This window comes from Marmota flaviventris, chromosome 18 (genome assembly GCF_047511675.1).
Source record: "Marmota flaviventris isolate mMarFla1 chromosome 18, mMarFla1.hap1, whole genome shotgun sequence".
Classification (NCBI taxonomy): Eukaryota; Metazoa; Chordata; class Mammalia; order Rodentia; family Sciuridae; genus Marmota; species Marmota flaviventris.
The window spans coordinates 62706572-62729508 of record NC_092515.1 but is presented as its reverse complement, the minus strand read 5'-3'; the positions used below and the strand labels follow the sequence as shown (position 1 = coordinate 62729508).

At 48.9% G+C, this 22937-nt stretch overlaps 1 protein-coding gene and 1 long non-coding RNA gene across 3 annotated transcripts in view; both read right to left on the bottom strand.

The window, feature by feature from the left end:
* The window catches only part of Spg7 (SPG7 matrix AAA peptidase subunit, paraplegin), a 32058-nt gene extending 16972 nt beyond the window's left edge, over positions 1 to 15086 (bottom strand). For both annotated transcript variants that reach the window (XM_027933017.3, XM_027933018.3), the window contains exons 1-9: positions 14911 to 15086; positions 14512 to 14614; positions 12046 to 12135; positions 6578 to 6819; positions 4005 to 4144; positions 2894 to 2996; positions 1796 to 1921; positions 1374 to 1536; positions 850 to 1023 (exon numbers count right to left, since the gene is read on the bottom strand). In XM_027933017.3, the coding sequence (XP_027788818.2) occupies positions 850 to 1023; positions 1374 to 1536; positions 1796 to 1921; positions 2894 to 2996; positions 4005 to 4144; positions 6578 to 6819; positions 12046 to 12135; positions 14512 to 14614; positions 14911 to 15075 (1306 nt within the window). In that variant the 5' untranslated portion in view covers positions 15076 to 15086. The remainder of the gene's footprint in view (positions 1 to 849; positions 1024 to 1373; positions 1537 to 1795; positions 1922 to 2893; positions 2997 to 4004; positions 4145 to 6577; positions 6820 to 12045; positions 12136 to 14511; positions 14615 to 14910) is intronic.
* A 1737-nt stretch (positions 15087 to 16823) lies between these two features.
* Positions 16824 to 20892, bottom strand: LOC114090789 (uncharacterized). The gene is made up of 2 exons (XR_003582424.3): positions 20632 to 20892; positions 16824 to 18193 (listed from the first exon to the last, which is right to left on the bottom strand). It is a non-coding gene; the product is annotated as an uncharacterized lncRNA (long non-coding RNA).
* Positions 20893 to 22937: the final 2045 nt, after the last annotated feature.

Here is a 22937-nt window from a genome sequence, read left to right as displayed (position 1 = left end):
AAATGGGGGCCACACCTGTGACCCCAGCAGCTCAGGAGGCTGAGGTGGGAGGACAGCAAGTTCCAGGCCAGCCTGGGAAACTCAGCAAGACCCTAAGCAACTTAGTGAGACCCTGCATCAAAATAAAAAATTTTTAAAAGAGGGGCAGGGATAAGGGTCAGTGGAAGTAGCTCAAAGCAAAAGCGACTAACTCTCCCTCACTGGGTCATCTTTACTTCAAAGAAAAGCAAAGCCTGGGGCTGGGGTAGTGGTGCTGGGGCTGTGGCTCAGTGGCAGAGCATTTGCCTAGCACATGCAAGACCCTGGGTTCGACCCTCAGCACCACAAGAAAATAAATGAATGAATGAACGAATTAATAAAGGTATTGTGTGCAACTACGAACTATAAAATAAATATTAAAAAAAAAAAAAAAGCAAAGCCCTGCAAGGCTGATCCAGAAGTTCCTTCCAGGGTGCTGCACAGCCATACCCCCATGCCCTGGGCAGCCTGTGACAAGTGGGGGGCAGAAATCAGGCTGTGGCCTCCTTGCCAGCAGGTGGCCCTCGAGGCCCTGGCTTTCTTGCTAGACTACTGCCACGGCTGCCACAACAGACCTGAGTTACTTGAGGGCAGCAGGTGATAGACAGGTGTCCACTAACATGTTGCAAGGTGCCGACAGCCAGAGGATGCTCTCAGGATGACCCTGTCCACACCAGCGCAGGAGGGGCAGACAGCGACTGAGGGAAATAAAACCTCTCACAGTGCTTCTCTAGACGCTGACTGACCAGCACTATCTACCCAAAAAGCCTCAAAACAATGGGACAGTCTCTTCCCAGGTGTGTGACAGGGAGGGGCGTGTTGAGCACTGACCATCCATCTCAACCAGGAGTTGGTTGAGGGTCTGCTCTTCCTCTGTGCTGGAGAAGCTGGACGTGGAGGTGGAGCGCTTCTTGCCCACGGCATCAATCTCATCAATGTACACTATGCAGGGGGCTCGGGCACGGGCTTCCTTGAAGAGGCTACGCACACGGGCAGCACCTAGGCCTGAGGGGATGCAGACAGCATTGGAAATGGACAAAGAAACACATCCTACCTTGTGCTGGGGCCAGCAAAGCTGTCTGCCAAGGAGGCCCACATCCACACAGGTCCCCCAGCAGACACACACCAGTAGGGGTGGCTCCGGGGTGGCCAGACCAGTGGCATATCTTCCCAGCCCCCCAAGATGCAGGCGAAGGGCACTGACCACCTGACCTCCCAGGTTACCACAAGGATACAGGTCCTGCTTTTTAATTCTAGTGGCTCCCCCTTCAATCCAGCTATTGAGGAAGAGTGTCTCAAAGAACCAGCTCAGACATGTGGTCAATGGCCTGTCCTCAGCCCTGACCCATACCTACCTCCAATGACCTCCACAAATTCCGGGCCAGCCATTGCCAAGAAGGGCACCTGGGCTTCAGTGGCTACTGCCTTGGCCAGTAGCGTCTTCCCACAGCCAGGGGGACCGAGTAACAATGCACCTTTTGGAACCTTGGCGCCAAGCTGAAGGAAGCGCTCCGGGCTCTAGAGAGCAATGGACACATGACACTAAGCCTCTGTCCCAGGGACGCTAAGGGGTCCACGCAGGGCAATTCACACCACCGTCACCATGGCTCAGGGCTCATGGTGACCAGAGGTGGCTAGCCCTGCGCTGTGCTAGTGCTATTGCTGGACAGACACCAGCACAGGTGTGGTGTTCCTGTGGGACGGGGAGGCCACCATCCAGGCCTCGTCCCGACTGTGGTTCCAGGCCTTCGGGAGGGAAGGCAGCACAGCTACTCACCTTCAGGTAGTCCACAAACTCTCGGACTTCCCGCTTTGCCTCGTGCATTCCTGCCACATCCTGGAAGCTCACGCCCTTCCCCGACTTCCCATCCACAATTGTGAAACGAGCCATTTTGAGTTGATTCTACATGGAAATGGCAACAGGCAGGGAGCTGTAACTGGAGAGAGTAGAGGGAGCCGGCAGCTACCATCCAGCTGGGCTGACACGAAACCCATCTCCCCCACGTCTCCATCCAGGTGGACCTCCCCCCACAGTCCCTGGGACCAGCCCACTCCCCCATTCACATGGGACAGATGGGCTCCCGGGCCACTCTTCATTCACACGGGAGAAAGGGATCGGTTTCATTGTTAATCAGTATGAAAGTTGTCTAGCAATTTGCCTTTAAAAAAGACACCTCTCCTGGGGCTGGGGTTGTGGCTCAGTGGTACAGTGTTCGCCTAGCACATGTGAGGCCCTGGGTTCGATCCTCGGCACCACATAAAGATAAATAAATAAAGGTATTGTCCCTCTACAACTAAAAACATTTAAAATAAATAAATAAGTAAGTAAGACACCTCTAGGGGACAGAGCTGTGAGTTAGTGGTACAGCGCTTGCCTAGCGTGTGAGAGGCACTGGATTTGATCCTCAGCACCACATATAAATAAATGAACAAAATAAAGGTCCATCAACAACTAAAAAAAAAAAAAGAAAAAAAAATTCACAGTGAGAGCCTTCATCTGGGGACAAATGAATGTGTGCATGCTCAGTGGACCCAGGGATGCTCCTCCATGAGGTGCTCCCTCCCCAGCCCAGACCCCAGGAGCTAGAGGACACAGGAGAAAGAGCACACTCAAGAAATGCCCCGAACAGGGAGGCCAAGACAAGATAGGTAGCACCGTACAGTCCTGCCCCACAGTGGCTCGGTGGGGAGGGGCCTCCAGCCAGCTCTGAGAGCCTCAGGAGGAAACATGCTGGGCTTCCCGGCTTCCGGCCCGGTACTGCCACAGGCCAACTTCCACTTGCCCTTATTTTGTTGGCTGGGAAAGGATTCAGCAAGCATACAATACGCAACAACACCCAGGACTCGCCCAGCAGGCTCGAATCCACAGACTTACGAAAGCACTGAATCCGCCTTCCCTTCCCGTCATCCCAGCCAGACGGAAAATATACCACAGGATGGCCAAGCCCACCGCTGTCATCCCCAGGGCGTACAGGGCACTGGGTGAGAGAGAGGGGCAGTTATGAACACTGAAGTGTCACTGAAGCAACTGACAGAAGCACTTTACAAAGCCAGAACCACCACACCTTCTCAAAGGAGACCCCTGCCCTGGGAGCCGTACAAAGAGCGAGTCCCACTCTCACCAACCTCCCTCCTCTGCGAGGTTTCCAGAGTGGTCAGACTGAGCACGCCAGCAGTAGAGATACCCAGGTACCTGACTGCCCACAACCAGGGCCAACTAGGGCAGGTGCTGTTTCCCTCTTGGTGTTGGGGATTGAACCAGGGCCACGTCTCCAGCCAAAGGGACATTCTGAGACAAGGGTCTCACTAAGTTGCTCAAGCTAGCCTTGAACTTGTGGTTCTCCAAGAGGGGATTCTTTATGCTTCGACAGTTTCAAGGAGTAAGGCAAAACAAGCCCAACAGCAAAGAAGCCAGCCCTGGGATCCAGCCCTCCACAGGAGGAAAGAGACGGCTGTCTTGGCCGGTCTGTACCGCCTGCCATATGCCTATCACATCTACAATAAAATCAGAAGTTCCCCTCAAAGCAGAGCTTTCAGGAGCTGCTTACAGAGTTTGGAGGCACATCACTGTGAAGGGGGATTTTCTCAGGTGACAAACCCACGATAAACCTTTGTACGTGCTGTTTTGTTTGTTGGCCCCAGCAAGGTTGCCAATGATGTGAGTGATGTCACTTAGGCTGATGGACCTGTCAGTTCCAAGGTGCCTAGTGCCTATGCATGTTTCTCCTCTCATAACCCCAAGTCATCACATTTAACATTCCCACTTACACCCTTTCTTTTCCATTTTTCTATGACAGCCACTGACAAGATGCTGAGTTAGGAAACACACAGGCAACTGCAGACGGAGACCAAGAGGCGGTCCAGCAGGCAGGTAGCTCCCTCTCCAGCCGGAATCCAGCCCCACAAGATTCCTGCCTCCACCTTGCTCCTGACAGCACTAAGCCAAGTCAGGGCTAGTCTAGAGTCAACCAGGACAACGAGCGTACTTTCCAAAGAATCCAGTGCGCTTATAGGAAACTGGGATCCTGTCCTTGCTCTCGATGTTCAGCTCATCTTCAGCTGCTCGAAGCTTCTCTTCAAACTTGTCAATGTTGGCGACCTGCATTCGGTACATCAAGGCCAGTCTCTGGGGCAGAAAGCAGAGGGGAGTGAGACAGGGCAAAGAGGCCATGGGAGGTGGCTCCGGCACACCTATCAACAGCATCAGGGTTCTGAAGAAGAGGCCATTCACAGAACACCTCGTTTGGGTACTAGGGATTGAATACAGGGGTGCTCTACCACTGAGCTACGTCCCAGCTCTTTTTATTTTTATTATTATTTTTTGGTACTGGGAATTGAATCCATGTATGCTCTTCCACTGATCCATATTCCCAAGCCCTTTTTGAGAAAAGGTCTCATTAAGTTGCCCAGGCTGGCCTCAAACTTGAGAGCCTCCTGCCTGAGCCTCTGAGTTGCTGGGATTATAGCAAGTGCCCCTGCACCCAGCTTCAAGTGATGTTTTCCTTTAAGAGGGAAATTACAAAAAAAAAAAAAAAAAAAAAGATGGCAGACATCTGCATTGTAAAGTCACTACCTGCCTCTGACGTGTGCCTGGCTCAGCTGTATACAGCACAGACCTGATGCCAGTATCACTGAGACACCTCGCCACAGACAGACGCTTCAGGATACGGCAGCAACAGAGGCATTGTGGGTGCATCTGAAAACCAATTAAGTGGGTCTCTTCATTTTAAATCCACGTCTCACTGCCTTTTGCAAAACTGGTCTCCCTGAGACTTATCCCCCAACTAGTACTCCTCGTTAGGATCTACATGTCTAGCTCACGTTTGAGCCTGTCTGAGGATGGCCACCAGCTGAGAGAGAGGAAAGAGACTCCCTAGTTGTCTCTAGGATTGCTGTAGCTCCAGCATAGGATAAGGACAAGGACAGGAGGTAATATCTACTGCCCTTTCACATGCGCCCCAAATTGCTAAGATAAAATTCTGAAAACTTTAAGGGAGCTATTCTACTAGATGACTTGTCAAAATCCGGCAGAATATTGTAAGTTAATATACTGAAGCCTGGGACAGCAGTGCACACCTGCAATACCAGCAACACAGGCATCTGAGGCAAGAAGATCACAAGTTTAAGGCCAGCCTAGGCAACTTGGTGAGAATGAGTCTCAAAAAATAAAAAGGGGCTGGGGATGTAGCTCGTGGTAAAGGATTCTGGGTTCAATCCCCAGGACTATCAAGATGGATGGATGAATGACCTAGAGGTTCAGAGTCACCATGCCATGCATCCACCTGGGTATGTGTGCGGACCTGTGTTGTCTTCTGCACTTAGCCATCATGTTTGTCTGGTTGTCTTGTACTTCTAAAATTTCAAGATGGCCAGTATTCTTGACTAAGCTGGGAAGAGACAGGAAAATGGTCAGCCTCTGCCTCAGGCTGACCAGGAATAACACCAGGTGCGTAGAATAAGAAGTTCAACAAGGAAGCCAAACAGTCTCCAGAGTTCTGGAAGAAGTGAGGAGGTGGCAACCGGGAGGCAGAGGGAACTCAGGGAACCTGAGTGCATGGTGTGCTCAGGAGGCCGAGGCCTGGCACTCGTGCTTTTGTACTTATGGATGGCATTTCTACACACACAATGTCCCTGCCTTAGGAAGGACAAGCAGGCTGGCAAGGGGGCCAGCATGGCACTGAGCTGGGGTGGGGCTGGGTGAGTGAGGGTGGCCACGTACCCTGGATTTGCCAAGGTCAGCCCACCCCATGCTGCAGTTACCTTCCCAGGAAACTCCTCTGGTGCAGAAGAGGAAAAGAAGGGTGCTTCCTAAGGAGGAACTCTCCCACTTGCATGGAAGGGCACTCCTACCAGCTTGAGCCCCAAGCTGGGCCCTGAACACAAGGGTCTCCCCTGAGCCAGTTTCAGACCTCTCCCCGGCAGTGTTGATCACACTGGCTTCCAAGGGCTGGATGCCAAGGCTGGACTAGAGCAGTCCCTCTCTTCCTCTGGCTGCGGCCCGGTCCTCCTCCAACCTGCACCTCTGGCCAGCCCCGAGTGTACATCACTGGGCAGCTAGCATCACCTGCTCCCCCACCTGCCCTACACTGTCCATCTCCAGCTGTGTCTCACATTGCTTATGATAATTTTCCACTGGGACAATTCCCTGCCACCTCAACTCACCTGCATCTGCACAACCTCTGTGAAAGCCCCATCTTCTGATTTCCTAGCCAACGCTTCCCATGCTAGAGACCTACAGGTCTGGGAAGGTCTCATCTCCTTAGACCCAATGCCAACAAGTCAGCATTCTGCCACTTATTTCCACCTACTCCTAAACACAGCCACCATGGCTGCTGGGGCCACTGGCACCTATGTGACCCTGCTAACAATGCTGCCTCTGTGGTCAGCTCCCTCTGACTTTTCTCATGTTCCACCTGTGCAAGCCACTGTGCAAGAAACTCCAGTCCTACTTTAAATCTGGATGCATACATCAGACTTTAGGACAACTCAACAGGACAGGAGTAGGGCGAAACAAGAAGGAACCTGCCCAGTCTCCAGGGGCGCCCACACCCCCACTCACAGGTCGCCCAAACACCACGGCTCCAGGGTGCAGGTAGACTTCCACCACATCGCTCTCAGGTACCACCTGCACACGCTGCACCTCGCCTTTGGCCAGCATCTCCTTGACAAAGTCGTTCCAGGAAATGCTGCCCCCGCTGGAGCTCAGAGAGTTCAGCAGGCTCATGACGATGGCGATGACAAGCAGGGTGCGTAGCCGCTCACGGTACATCTGGTCCTCCCGCTGCTTCCTTCTCCTCTCCTCTGGACAGAGTGCAGGAAGAGTCAGGCATGGCCCCCAAGGCTCAGTCCCCACACCCTTTCTTTGGGGAAGCCAGCTTCCAAGTGGGGAGGGTGTCAACAGTTCCTGGATACAAACGCTACTGGTATGCCATCTGAGGCCACCTCAGAGGAAGGAAGCGCAGTTCCCACCTCTGATAATATGAAGCCGTGTTTAACGCTCTGCCTACAACATCCTGTACGCCCAGTGCAAGAAAGGTACCTGAAGCAGTTCTATGAACTCACAGCCTTTGTACACAGAATGTGAAGCAGTCTATGATTTTTAAAGGACATGGAGCAGGCTGGGGATGTAGCACAGGCAGTGTTAGCATGCACAGGGCCTTGGGCTCAATCACTGGCATTGCCAAAAAAATAAAACTAAAAAAAAAAAAAAGAGAGAGACAAGGGCTGAAGTTGTGGCTCAGCGGTAAAGCTCCTGCCTGGCATGTGTGAGGCCCTGGGTTTGATCCTCAGCACCACATACAAATAAAATTAAAAAGATCCATTGACAACTAAAAAAAAATATTAAAAAAAAAAAGACCAAGACAACGGTGACGTGGCTTGTTTTTTTTTTTAGATAAAGCCAAATTCTGTACTTTGTGTAAGATAAAAAAAAATTTTTTTTCTAATGAAAGTAAAACCACAGCTTCGGCTCTATCTCCAACAAACTCTTCTTTCTTTCTTTTTTTTTTTAAACAAAACCCCAACTCTTGGGCAGGGGTTGTAGCTTAGTGGTGGAGTGCTTGCCTCACATGTATAAGGTACTGGGTTCAATCCTCAGCACCACGTAAAAATAAAAAAAACAAAGATATTGTGTCCACCTATAACTAAAAACTAAATATTAAAAAAATTCAAATAATAATTAGCTCAGCATGCTAACTCATCACCTCATGACATTCTTCAAGGAGACTGTCAAGGCCACCTCCATTCTGGAAGGGCTATGGGGAGAAGCAACCCAAGCCCTATACTACCTCTAAAGCCCCATGACAACTTGCTGAGATCTTGGGTGGAAATGGCTCAGGTTTCCCATGAGAGCCTCTCTGGCCTCTGTGTCCTCCTCACCTGGCACTAAGGAGGGTGACAGAGTATATCCCTGGCAGATGACCCAGAGAGGTGCCTTCCAGCAGTGAGCAAAGGCACTGCAGGAGAAAGTGGCACACTGTTACGAAGGCCTGTAGGCACGCGGACCTCGAGCACAGTCCTGGGCACAACCGGCAGAGTCCTGTCTGAGAGCCACCTGGCAGCCCGTGTCAGGGCCCACAGAAAGCATTTCGTTTCCTTAATTCACTAGTTCTACTTCTGAAACGTGAACCTAAGGAAACAATCCTTGGAGACCCCACGTGTCTCTATGTAATCCATCAGGCACAAAACCTTGAAAGCCCTCACTAGAGACAAAGGGAAAAGTGAGGAATGATATACCCATGAGACTCACATATTATCGACTAGAAATGATTTTTTTTTTTTTTTTTTCGGTACAGGGATATTAGACCCAGGAGCATTCTACCTCCAAGCTGCATTTCCAGCAATTTTTATTTTATTTTTTTATGTTTTGGGGTATTAGGGATTAAACCCAGAGGCACTTAAGCACTAAGCCACGTCCCCAGCCCTTTTTACTTTTAGAGATAGGGTCTCAGAGTTGCTTAGGGCCTCACTAAGTTGCCCAGGCTAGCAGAGAACTTGTGGACCTTTTGCCTCAGCCTCCTGAGCAGCTGTGATTCCAGTTGTGCAGCACCACACTCGCCTGCAGAGAAGGATCTTTGAGGTACAGATGGAATAACACCAGACCCTGGGGGCTGGGGGCCAGTGGCAGAGCACTTGCCTAGCACATGTGAGGTACTGGGTTTGATCCCCAACACCACATAAAAGAACTAAATAAACAAAATAAAGGCATTGTGTTCATGTATAACTACAAATACTATTTAAACAAAACAAAACCCATACACAACCCCCCCCCCACCCGTATCCTGAATAGCAGACAACATTCAGTCACTCAGGGCTTAAAGGAGAGCTCCTCCACCTGGAAGGCCCTCCTACTTCCCACAAAGCCCTCAACTTCTCTGCAAACCAATCCCAATATTCAATTCCTAAAGGACATCAGAGCTGCCGAGGCCTCCAGCACCCTGTCCTTCACTGGACATGCTGTGTTCATTTGCCCACGAAAATGACGCTCCAGGAATTATTCCTGTGCACTGCCCACACACGTACTTGGCTCATAATCAGCTAGCTTATAGAGAGCCGAGCATCAGACTTAAGTGTCTCCTGCTGGAGCCCCCGATACAGTGCTGCCCCCAGAGGTCTTCAGGAGGTGCACCAGCCTCCTAAGCCATCGCAAGGCATGTCCATGGGACAGCAGCCTGGGGACCCCTGGCAAGCCTTGTTGCCAAAACTGCTGCTAGGAGGGTGTTGACTGCTGAGCCAGCACCCTGAAGACAGGCTGCCCTTGTGAATGGTGAATGGTGACGGGAGCCAATCAGGTTTTCAGGCTAGAATCCTTCTACTGAGCCTGTGGGGGTCACAGCGCTAAACCTGAAGGTCACCTGGAGTGACCCTGAAGATGAGGACAAGGGCCCTTGGACACAATGAAGGAACTCTACATAGCTGCCCAGAAACCTTGCAACTCCTGCTCCCAGCTAAACATACTGTGAGATCATGGAGATGCACAGGAACAGATGGCCATCCTTGTTCCTTCGGCCCCATGAGCAAATGAGCAATCACAGCCAGACACAGACACGACAGCCATGGGCTCACTTGCTTTGCCAAAGCCGTATGTGGTTGCATCCACCACTGCAGCCCAGAGTACCCCTCGTGGCCCCCAACCTCAGGCCCTGACAACCATCACTCTGTTCCCTATCCCTGTGATTGTCTTTGGATCGGGTTCTATAAAATATGAGAATCTTGGCCAGGTGCAACGGTGCAGCCTAAAATCCCAGCAACTCAGGAGGACTGCAAATTCCAGCCCAGTCCTCCTGAGCTGATGTCTCAAAATAAAAAGGGTTAGGGATAGAGCTCAGTGGTAGAGTGCTTGGGGTTCAACTCCCAGTACAAGGAGGAAACAAAACAAAACAAAAAAACCCACAAGAACTTGTCCTATCCCAGCATCTCAGAAAGCTGAGGCAGGAGGATCATGAGTTCAAAGCCACCTTCCTCAGCCCTAAGCAACTCAGTGAGACCCTTTTAAATAAAGTATAAGGGGCTGTGGCTGTGGCTCAGAGGTAGAGCCTCGTCTAGTATGCGTGAGGCACTGGGTTCAATCCTCAGCACCACATTAAAAAAAAAAATAAAATAAAGATATTGTGTCCACCTATAACTAAAAAATAAATATTAAAAAAATTTTTTCTTATTTTGAGCCAGGCACAATGATGCACACCTGTAATCCCAGAGGCTCAGGAGGCCAAGGCTGATCTCAAGTCAAAGCCAGCCTCAGCAATTTAGCCAGGCCTTAATGAGATCCTGTCTCGAATAAAAGGCTGAGGATGTGGCTTAGTGGTTTAAGCACCCCTGGGTTCATTCAATCTCTGATATCAATCAATCAATCAATCATTTTTCGCACTAAATTGTGAGACAGGGTCCAGCTAAATTGCTTAGTCTTGCTAAATTGCTGAGATTGGCCTTGAACTTGTAATCCTCCTGCATCAGCCTTCTGAATTGCTGGGATTACAGGTGTTTGTACCACTGTGCCCAGCATGATCCCAATTCTTTACCTATCAACAAACTTCTCTCCAATTAAACACATCCTATTTGAATGAAGTTTATTTTGTGATCTAAAGACGGGCACAGTGGCATATAACTTGTAATCCCAGCAACTTGGGAAACTGAGACAGAAGGATTGGTTGTTCTAGGCCTACCTCAGGGATTTAGTAAGGTCCTGTTTCAAAATAAAAAATAAAAAGGTTAGGACTAGGGTTGTGGCTCAGTGGTAGAGCACATGCTTAGCATGTGTGAGGCACTAAGTTTGATCCTTGGCACCACATAAAAATAAATAAATAAAAAATTATGTCCATCTACAACTAAAAAAATAAAATAAAATGGGCTCAGTACGTAGGTTAGTGGTAAAGTGCCCTTGAGTTCAATCCCCAGTATCAAAATAAAATAAAAATAAAAACAAAAAAGAAGAAAAAAAAACAAAAGATGGATCAAATGTGATGGTGCATGTCTGTAATCCCAGCAACTTGGGAGGCTGAGATAGGAGGATGGCAAGTTTGAGGCTAGTCTTAGCAATTTAGCAAGGACATAAGCAACTTAGTAGATCCTGCCTTAAAAAATAAGAGTGGGCTGGGGTTGTGGTTCAGTGGTAGAGCACTTGCATATCATGTGTGAGGCACTGGGTTTAATCCTCAGCACCACATAAAAATAAAAATAAAATAAAGGTATTGTATCCATTAAAAAAATTTTTTTAGTTGTAGATGGACACAATATCTTTATTTTTATTTATTTATTTTTATGTGGTGCTGAGGATCGAACCCAGTGCCTCACACTTGTGAGGCAAGTGCTCTACTGCTGAGCCCCAGCCCCAGCTAAGGAATTGTGTCCATTTAAAAATAAAGTATGTAAATCATTCACCACAGTGTGAAGCACACACCAATAATTTCTAAGGAGTGACAATTTCCATCATTATTATTAGTGCCAAATGGCTAAAAGCAAAAACCCAGCTTTATCTTAGATAGAGGTCTCAGAAACTAAGTCAAACTTACTATTTTATTTCCTTCACCCCTCACACTGTTGAAGGAGCCCTAGTCTAGAGGAAAGGTGAGACCAAGACACGCAGCATACCCTTAGATTCTGCAAGTGAGCAGTGAGTCAGCTGTGGTCTAGAGTGGGGCAGACTGACTGGTACGCAAAGGTAACTCTTATATTGGACTCCATCTGTCCTACTCAACTGTCCTTTCCTCCTCACTGTTTCCCAAGCCCAGGGACCGTGGCAACACTGAACAGGTGGTTAGGGCTATTTCAGCCAAGGCACTCTGGTACTCCTGGGGTAGATTTGAGACTCACACTTTTTGTGCAGAGGCACAGGTGTCCATGGAAACATCTCCACACAACATGCACAAAGGACCCAGCAGTCAGACAGAGGTGGGGGCGGGGGCACAAGGGCAGCACCCACAGTCCCCAGGCTCCCCTCGCTGTACCACACAGGCTTTACCTTGCCGAGCGGCGAGCACACGTGAGGACAAGCAGATGGAGCCACTGTGTCAGAACACCAGATATGCATACCTTCGTCATCTTCAGGGGCCTTCCTCTTGGATTTATCATTGTCGTTATTTTTCTGCTTCATCGTTGAGGTGTTGAAATAGTAAGTACCACCTACAAGCAATAGGGAAAGAACCTGACCAAGATTTCCAACTACAGGGGAGATACACAAGAGAACAAAACATTCTCAAATAACCAAATCACAACAAAAACCACCTGAAACTTGCGTCCACAAGAGTTGTAAGTCTGGGGCGGGGGTCGTAGCTCAGTGGTGGAGCACTTGCTTAGCATGTGTGAGGCACTGGGTTCAATCCTCAGCACCACATAAATATATATAAATAAAATAAAGGTTAAAAAAGTTGTAAGTCTGAGATGAAATATTCCCTTTCATCATTCTCAGTACTGTATCGGCTAATTAGAAAATAACAAACTATTTCAACATATGAAGTCAAATACCTCTGCTACTTAAATTTGTTAACATGAGGAAATAAAAGGGAGAATAGCTCAGTGGTAGAGCTTAGCACTTGCAAGCCTTGGGTTCTATCACTAGCACTGAAAAAAACATGTCTGGAACATAAATTGGAAAAAATGTTATATTTTGTTGGAGAACAATCACTTACATTGCTATAAACAGAACTAAACAAAGGAACAACATAAGTGGCTTTGGCACATGTGACAAAAGCAGCAACCACTGTCCCAGACTGATCGGCCAAACCTCTGGTCTTATCCCAATTCCGAATAAATGGGGAATTATCACAACCATGACTTCAACTGCAACATTTTTCACAAACTTTAATAGAATGCCAAGCAGACCACCTTGACTGTCATGTGAAGCCAAGAACAGGAGTTCTGGAGGGCTGGGGTCTGGGCCTCCTGTCTAAGCACCACTGGGCACAAATGAGGCACTGAAACACATAAGTGACATGCTGAGGCACAACTAATCGGTAGGCACAGCACTTTCTGACCACATTAGTTTACCTAGTTCACTTTCCCCATTTCAGCTGGGTGAGAAGGAGTGAAATTATGGCCTCAATCCTCCAGGTCCTTGAACCTAAGTTCAAAGAGGCTGCAGAATGTCACAGTGTTTCACTCAATGGTGCACTCCAACAACAAGCAAATTATTTGTAGGGTACTTTTTTTTTGGTACTGGGGATTGAACCCAGAGGTGCTTAACCACTGAGCCATATCCCCAGCCCTTTTTTATATTTTATTTAGGAACAGGGTCTCGCTGAGTTGCTTAGGGCCTCACTAAGTTGCTGAGGCTGGCTTTGAACTCGTGATCCTTCTGCCTCAGCCTCCAGAGCCGCTGAATTACAGGCGTGCGCCACTATGCCCAGCTGGTTGTAGGGTATTTTTAATTACCCTCTGGATATAAAACATTTGGAGCCATTTCATAGATACTTACTACAATGTTCTGGGAGCTAACTAGATAATAATAAAAACCTTTTCCAAGAAAGCCTACTACGGGCTGGGGCTCAGTGGTAGAGTGCTCGCCCCGCGTATGTGAAACCCTCAGTTTGATCCTCAGCATCACGTAAAAATCAATAAATTAAATCAAGGTATTGTGACCATTTGCAATGAAAAAAAAAAAGAAAAAGAAAGCCAACTACAGCCGGGCGTGGTGGTGCATGCCCATAAAGCCAGTGGCTCAAGAGGCTGAGGCAGGAGGGTCAGGAGTTCAAAGCCAGCTTCAATAATTTAGTGAGGCCTTTTCTCAAAGAAAAAAAGAAAAGGGGGTGGCATTTTGGCACAGGCCTATAATCCCAGTGGCTTAGGAGGCTGAAGTCGGAGGATCAAAATTTAAAGCCACTCAGCAACTTAGTGAGGCCCTACACAACCTGGCAAGACCATGTCATAAAATAAAAAATAAAAAAATGGGGTTGGGGTTGTAGCTCAGTGGTCGAATGCTTGCCTCACACATGTGGGGTAGTGGGTTCGATCCTCAGCATCATATTAAAAAAAATAAAGGTATTGTGTTCATCTTAAATTAAAAATATTTTTAAAAATAGATAAAAAACAAGCTGGGGATGTGGTTCAGTGCCTCTGGGTTCAATTGCCAGTGCCAAAAACCTCAAAACAAAATCATCTTTTTGGGCCTTCGACAAAACTCCCCTTTTGAAAACTTCCATTTCCAATTATCTAGACTGTGGCTCTCACAGGACTCATAATAAATAGAGGACAAAGGTCCTCTTGTGATTATTCCCATTTTCTTGTCAATGTCAAGCTGGTACCATTATCCTAACCAGGGATATGTCACTCTGACTGCGAGGACATATTGGGAGAGAGGTGCTTCCTTAAGCGACTCTGTCCTAGATGGCAGCACCTGCTACACGCCCAGGCTACGGCTCCTAGGCTGCAACCCTGCAAGGGGAGGTAGCAGGATCCACTCTTCTCCACGTGGTTCATCAACTGATGGAAGCAAGACAGTATATTCACAAATGCCACTACCTCTGCCCCGTCACTGTCACTTAAGTTTCAATAGATACACACCTAAAAGTTGCCAGAGTCTGAATGGATTTTGTAGTAGATGCTGTTTCAGTAACAATCCCCTGATCCCTTCAAAGGTTGGGGTTAGCGTTCGCAATTGCAAACTCTGAAAAATAAACACAGACGTGAGAGCACGGCACAGCAAGCCGTGAGCCCGCCTGTCTTTCCAGAAAGATCAAAGGCGCGTCCCCGCGAGGTCTGCAGCCCGGACCGGCGCGCTCGGCGCGGCTCGCGGCGCGGGGCGGGGCGTTCCGTCAGTAACGAGCCCGCGGCCACGCCAACACGCCCCCCTGGCCCGGGGGGGCGCCAGCCGCGCCGGAAATGGCGAGCCCCGGGCCGGGCCAAGGAGGCGGGCAAAAGGATGGACCCCACCAGGGGCCCGGGCAGCTGCGGCGGGGTTACCTGCAGGGCCCGGCCGCCAGCTTCGGCGACACCCACCGGGGGCCTGCGGACCACGTACGGCCGCCTGCTCCCAGCCCCGGCGAGGAGGCCCGGGCCCCACAGCCGCTCCGGACCCGGCCAGGGTCCTCGGCGGAGGGCGCGCAGGAGCAGCAACGCGGCCGCCATGGTCCCGGGGCCGCGCCTGCGCAGTGGTGCACCTCGGGGGCGCCTGCGCGTTCGGGGCGGGGCGGTGTAAGTCCTCAAGGCGCCTGCGCGTCGGGGCGGTGGCGCGGGGTGGAGGTAAGTCCTCGGGGCGCCTGCGCGGTCTGCAGCGCGGGGAAAATAGGGGTGAATCTTCGCGACGCTTTCACGTTCCTGTAGAGGTCTGGAACTGCAACCTTCGGGCGCCTGCGCGTTTGTGGCCTTCTGGTCTTCGCCGGCGACCCGTGAGCATCCCAATTCAGGAGGCCCTACGATTTACTAAGCGCCTTGAGTCCAGCCATGAGCCCGGCGACGTCGACCCGTCGGACACTCCGCAGGGTCTGCGGCCTGGGGGACTTGACGCCGCGCCCTCCAGCGGGAAGCCATCTCCGGGCGTTTATATTGCAGCGCCTTTTTTTTTTTTTTTGGTACTGGGGATTGGACCGGGGTGCTTTACTTTACACCCCCAGCACCTTTTTGATTTTTTGACACAGGGTCTCGCTGTCTTTCTGAGGTTAACCTCGAACTCATAATCCTCCGGGTGGCTGAGATCCCAGTCTGCACCACCCACGCGTGGCCCAGCCTGTGTTTGAGTAAAACTCCACCCAGATCTGCATCCCCTATCTCAGAAAAGAAGGAAGGAGGCCTTCCAAAGCCACAAGTTGCCGATCAAGGGCAGGTTAGTCGTTCACTGGCCAGAGGAAGGCTGAGGAACACGAGCTCAAGCTGCCAAGGGTCAGTGTGCACAGGAAGGGAACAGTTGTTTTCCTTCAATCTTGGAAGCCCAGAAACAAAAACTTCCATCTGTAGCAGGAAGAGCAGATTAACAACTTTTAGAAAGAAGAGTATTAACCACTCCATAGTTTGGTCAGGAGTGGAGTATCTGTTCTGCAGACCTTTGGTTTCGTGTGGATAGCCATCTTGGACCAGCTCAGCTGCACCCTGCTGGAGGCAGCTGACTCACCTCTGGAAGTCACATGGCACCCTGCCAGGCTTATGGCCCAGGCATTGCATAAGCCCACTGTTGCTCATGGGAAATGCGGAGGCACTGCTCCCCAGTGGGGAGAGGGATCTGTTGTCTCATCCCATGGCAGCTGCATTCCTAGCCCAGGCAAGTCCCTGCCATCCTCCTAGTGCAGCCGCGAGGGCCACTGGGTATGGGGTCTACCCAGGTCCAGAGTGAGTGCCCAAGAGCAGACGGATCTGCTACAGAGAAGGGTTACAGTGACTTACACTTATCTCTGTATTTCTGTTTCCCAGGTTTATAATGAACAATTATAATAACAACCAATATTTGGGAGTGCTGACTAGTGTCTGGCTCCACATCAAACACTGTGTTGATATTCACAACTCAGTAAATACTTCTGATATCACTATTTTATAATGAAAGTGATTCAGAAAAATTAAAAGATACCACACCCAAGATCACAGTTAAAGTTGGTGGCAGCTTCTAAGGTGGTCTGACTTCATGGGCCTGCACTCACTATTGGGCCTGGCGAACCAGGGCCACACACACCTGCCCTGTGCCTCACCTGAACCTGAAAGGCCTGGGTGAGTCTTAGGTGTCCTGCCTGCCTGCATTAAGCTCTGCACCAGCCAGTTCTCCCTGTGTGTGTGGCTCATTCTGTGGGCTTGTGCAGAGAGTAGTCCCTAGGCCCAGGACTGCTGAGTCAGTACTGATGGCTCTTCCTGCCATTTCTCTTATTTTTTTTTTTTTTAAAGAGAAAGAGAGAGAATTTTAAAAATATTTATTTATTTATTTATTTTTAGTTTTCGGCGGACACAACATCTTTGTTTTTTTGTATGTGGTGCTGAGGATCGAACCCGGGCCGCACGCTTGCCAGGCGAGCACACTACCGCTTGAGCCACATCCCCAGCCCCTCTCTTATTCTTATAATCTCCCCGATCCATCCATCTTCCCTATTCCTCATGCACTTTGTGTCCTTTCCTTGGTTCACAGACCAAGTCAGAGGGTTTTTCCTCCCCCACTTTCCCTCCCCCTAGTCTGTCCCCCTGCACTCTCCCCAGCCTTGTCTTGTTACTGTATTCAGACTTCCAAAGATTTTCTGGTACCCTAGCCCTTCTTGCCTGTGTGTTTAGAGGGTTTGTGACTCAAAGCCTCTAATGAATTTGCATGTTGTGGTGTGAGTGTAAGAAACAGGCCTATTAATGTTTGAAATAAAGCCACTGCTGTTGGGCCACTGCCTGGTGGTTCACTCAGAAGCAAGGTGTTGGCAGCCTCTGGGGAAAGACCCTGAGTTTTGTCCTTCCCAGCCCCTTGAGCAAGTTGTTAATGCTCCCAGCCTCAATTTTCTCATCAGTAAAATGGGGATAATAATTATTTGCAAAGACAGGCTAATATTAGCCTTGGGCTTCCCACGGAGTTGCTGCAAAGATAAAATGCAGTAAATGTATGTGAAAGCCATTCATGAGCCAGAAGCTGTTTGTATCCAGGAATTATTATGAAGATGTCATGAGAAATGAGAGCCTGGGAAAGAGACTGTCAACTCTTGGTCCAGAGGCTGTGCCCCAGGTCCTGCAGGCGAGAGGTGAATGGTGATTTCTGCTGTCCCACCACGTCACAGGCCTTGGGTAGTCAGGACTACGTCTGAGTATCCAGCAGGCCAGCTGCCTGGACCGTCCTTCAACCTCAGGCTCACTCCGCAGCCCGCTGCCCTACTGGGTAGAGTTTTATTTCCTCTCAGACACTTGCGCCGCGTTCACTCATTCTCGCTTCCTTGTTAACAGCTTGGCTTGCTGACCGTGGCAGTCAAGGAAGTGTCAGCCTGGCTCCTTGCACGTCTTGTCCTTGCATATCTGCGAGAGGCAGTCTCCTGGGGAATGGTCTGAGTCAGGGCCTTCTTAGCTCTGTGGATGGCTATCCTGGCACCAGGTGCCAGGTAGCACCAGACGTTCAGTCCATTAAGGGGAAGGCATCACAGGGTATGTTGAGACTGTTGGAAGGAGCCGTGAGCAGAGTGATGGTCCCTACTCAGCTCTGTCCTTGCTCCATGTTGACATGGAGGAGGCCTGGGCCTGGGCCTGATTCTGTCAACAGCCAAAGGGCTTCAGACAAGCTGCTCCTGGATCCTCATTGTCTTATCTACAAAACAGGAATAATATTTTAACATTTTTGAAAAAAGTCAGGTGCAGTGGTGCACAACTGTAAGCCCAGCAGCTCAGAGGCTGAGGCAGGAGAATCACAAGCTGAAGGCCAGTTTCAGCAACCTAGGAAGATTCTGTCTCAAAAAATAAAAAGCGTTGGAGGGCTGAGGCTGTGGCTCAGTGGTAGCACATTGGCCTGGCATGTGTAAGACACTGGGTTTGATTCTCAGCACCACGTATAAATAAATAAAATAAAGGTCTATCAACAACTAAAAAAAAGCGTTGGGGATGTGCTCAGTGGTAGATTGCCCCTGGGCTCAATGTCCAGTACCCCCCCCCAAAAAAAATTCTGAAAAAAAAAGTTGATCTTTTGGGTCCTTTTTAAGATCTAGGCTTCCTTTCTTGGGGCTGGGGTAGTGGCTCAGCAGTAGATTGCTTGCCTAGCATTGAACTGGGTTCGGTCCTCAGCACCACATAAAAATAAATAAAAATGGGGCTGGGGTTGTGGCTCAGCGGTAGAGCACTCGCCTGGCACATTTGAGGCCCTGGGTTCGATCCTCTTACCACATATCAATAAATAAATGAAGGTATTGTGTCTACTACAACTAAAAAATATTTAAAAATAAATAAATAAAAATAAAGGTATGTGTCCAACTATAACTAAAATAAAAAATAAAATATCTAGGCTTCCTTATTATCATTTTTTTTTAAACTAAAAGCTTTTTGTTTTCTTTATTTCTTTTTGGTGGTGCTGGGGAATGAACCCAGGGCCTTGTGCATGCAAGGCAAGCACTCTACTAACTGAGCTATATCTCCAGCCCCATAGGCTTCCTTACTAATATTTGAGCAAATAACTGTTTGCTTCTTCCCTAATGTGGCCTCAACTAAATTTGTGAACTGTTTTTTTAGCCTGGTGCTCTCTCCCCCAACTGGCCTCTGAAAATCTTGTATGCTGTGATCATGGCGCCTGTGGTCATGACACTGGGGTGCTCAGCTTGTTGAAGCTGGGTTGAGGTCTGTGGCCAAACGCTGGTCTGGTATTGGGATGCTGTCTGTAAAATACTACTTGAGGAATGCTTCAATAAACAAGTTCATGTCTGTGGATCTCAGTAAATCTTTTTTTTTTTTTTTTTTTTTAAGATTTATTTTTTAGTTATAGGTGGACACTAAATAGCAGCAGGCTATGTAGTGCTAAGGGTCAAACCTGGTGCCTCACACATGCTAGGCAAGCGCTCTACTCTGAGCCACAACCCCACCCCTCAGTAAATCTTGTTTCTGAACGAAAGATGATTCTTAGGAAACAACTTCTCACATCCCTTTTTGGGGGCAGGGGTGCTGGGGGTCTTTTCCAGGACCTCTGGCATGTTAGACAAGTGCTGTGCCCCTGAGCCACATCCCTGACCCTCCTAGCTATCACCTATCTGAGTCTTACTCATCATATGTACAACAAGACTTTGTACACAGATTTTGTTCTTTTTTTTATCTTTATTTTACTTATTTTATGTGGTGCTGTGGATCGAACCCAGTGCCTCATGCATGCGAGACAAGCACTCAACCACTGAGTTACAACCCCAGCTCCACAGTCCTGGGTTCGATCTTCAGCACCACATAATAATAAGTAAATAAAATAAAGGTATTGTGTCCAACTACAACTAAAAAATGAATATTAAAAAAAGATTTTGTTCTTGAAAAGATAAAAAGTCTATTTTTATTCAGAAAAACAAAAACAAACAAACAAAAAACCTTTGTAAAAAATTGGGCAGAAGCCAGATACAGTGGCTATACCTGTAATCTCAGGGAATCAGGAGGCTGAGGAAGGAGTACTGCAAGTTTGAGGCCTCAGCAATTAGTAAGGTGCAACCCTATCTCAAAACAAAACAATATTTAAAAAGGATTGGGCATGGTGGTGCACACCGTAATCCCAGTGGCCTGGAAGGCTGAGGCAGGAGGATCATAAGTTCAAAGCCAGCCTCAGCAAAAAGCAAGGCACTAAGCAACTCAGTGAGACCCTGTCTCTAAATAAAATATAAGAAAGGGCTGGGGAGGTGGCTTAGTGATCCAGTGCCCCCGAGTTCAATCTCCGGTACAAAAATGAACAAATAAATAAAATAAAAAGGGCTGGTGATTAAGAGCCCCTGGATTCAATCCCTGATATAAAAAGAAGAAAAGAAAGGGCTGGGGTTAGGGCTTGCCTAGCAAGCACTGGGTTCGATCCTAGCACCATATTAAAAAATAAATAAATAAAATAAAGGTATTGTGTCCATCTACAACTAAAAATATTTTTAAAAAGTAGAATTTGTGCTAATAGGTATCTAGTTCTCGACATTCCTTTAGACTTGGTGTGGGTTTCTGACAGGCCCTTAGGAGGGACTTCCAAAGGCGAGGGCTGTGTGCTCTCCATGGGGAACTCCTCAAACCCACAACTTGGAGACTCACCTTGCTGGGTCTCTGAAGTTGGGAGCTGGTCAGGGTGAGAGGCCTAGCTGTTATCACGCGAGGCTCTGTTCCCTGCCATGTGGCTTTCTCAGGGCTACTCATGACATAGCAGCAGGCTGCCCAAAGCCAATTACTAGCAGTCAGAGCCCCAGATGCAAGACACAGCCCTTTGAGATTTAATCTCAGGAGTGGTTGGCCATTACTGCCACCATGCACACAGTGCCATGGTCACTGAGACCCGCTCTGGCTCCGTGTGGGAGGTACTACCTCAGGGTGTGGACAGCAGGGATGGAGTTACTGAGGGCCATCTTGGAGGCTGCTGACAGGATTGTGATAGGAGTGCCCCCGGCAGGAGCCCTCTGTTCCTCACACCTGCCAATCCTGTGACTGCATCCCAGGCCTGACCCTTTCTAGCCACGCTGCTCTTGCCCCGTTGATTGGCTCAGGAACAGAAAAGCGGACACCATGAAGTTCTTCCTCAGGGCTGTGTGTGGAGAGCACCTGTCTTCAGGTGCTGCAGTGCAGGTGCAGGACTGATGTGACCAGTGGGCTGAGGAAATTGAGCCCCAGAGCAGGGCAAAGCCAGAGCTGTTGCTGGAGGGCATACTTCCTCGCTTCCTTGCCGGACCAGGCCTTCCTGGTCACGACAGTTTTCACTGGTGGTTTGTCCACACTGGAATCTGCCTGTGCAAGTCTATTCACCACTGGCCAGATGCCTAGGAGTTCTCCAACACCCCAGGAGGTCATCTACTGGCAAAAAGGGATCCGCTCAGGGTGTCTGATGGACAGCTGTGTTTTCAAAGTATTTGGCTTGCTACTGTTCTGGTCCCAGAAGCACCTGAGAGGGGAGTGATAAAGATATATATATATATATATATATATATATATATATATATATATATATTTTTTTTTTTTTAATTTTTATTACTATTAGTTGTTCAAAAAATTACATGATAAAGCTATTTGAAGCAAGAAAGGGCTGTATTTAGTTGAAGGGGACCCTCTGTGGCTTCTGTCTGGGGTGCAGCCTGAGGCCAGACTGACCATGCCTTCACTATCTAGCTCAGGGTCAGCAGTCAGCTTCTCATACCTGGGAACAGAGTTTGTCCTTTTCCTGAACAGTAGGGGGACTGTAGATTTAGGCCTTTGATCAAGGTCACAGATTGTCACTGGCTGACTTTTCCTTGACCCTCATGGTCTGTGACCATTATTGGTTTTCAACAAATCAAGAAGCCACTGAATTTTGGACAGCTACTACCCTCCAGAAAGGAGCTTGAGACCAGGGAGTCGCATCGCTGCCATTCCCACACTTGTCCCCTGTTCACTGGAAATTTCCAACACCATATCCCTAAAGACTGCTGGCCCCCCTCAAATGCCGTGTGTGTGTATGTGTGTGTGTGTGTGTGTGTGTGTGTGTGTGTGTATGTTTTGGCACCAAGGATTGAACCCTCGGGCACTTAACCACTGAGCTATGTCGCCAGCCCAGTTTTTTTGTAAATTTTATTTATTTTTTGAGATAGGGTATCCATAAGTTGCTGAGGCTGGCCTCAAACTTGGAATCCTTCTGCCTCAGCCTCCTGAGTAGCTGGGATTACAAGGTCTGTTTTGTTTTATTATTATTTTTTTGTTTTGGTACCGGGGATTGAACTCAGAGGCACTCAACCACTGAGCAACATCCCAGCCCTATTTTGTATTTTATTTAGAGACGGGGTCTCACTGAGTTGTTCAGCACCTCACCATTGCTGAGGCTGGCTTGAGCTCGTGATCTTCCTGTCTCAGCCTCCTGAGCTGCTTCAAATATCCCAGCAGCACACACCCAGCCACAAGTTCTGTTTTAGATACATCTTTTTGGTGGACCAGGGAGACCAGCATGGCCTGTTATGGGGTGCATGAAGGAGCTTCTGCCTGAACCAGGTGGGGCAGAGAAGAGGAGATGGCTCTCCTGAGGTTGGGAAGGCCAGAGTCTGTTTATTTTGTTGCTCGGCTGATTTTTCTTATCTGCAACCCCAGGAAGCAACAAGGTCAGCTGAGTATGCCCAATGGGTCAGCTGCCATGTACAGTGAGGGTGAGCAAGCAGGCTGGGCTGAGACAGTGGACAGGGTGGTGACCAGCAGGCTAGGTATTGAAGAGGAAAGAGGCATAGTGGACTTGGGCACTGCTTCCTGCTTAAGGTGGTCACTTCGGAAGGAGTTTGGACCATGGTCTACTCCAGACCCCCTTGTTCTATGGACGAGCCAACCCCTGGCAGGTTGGCCCTTGGCTAGGATCTCCCTGCCTGCCAGGAGCCTGTGTCCTGGTTTCTGGA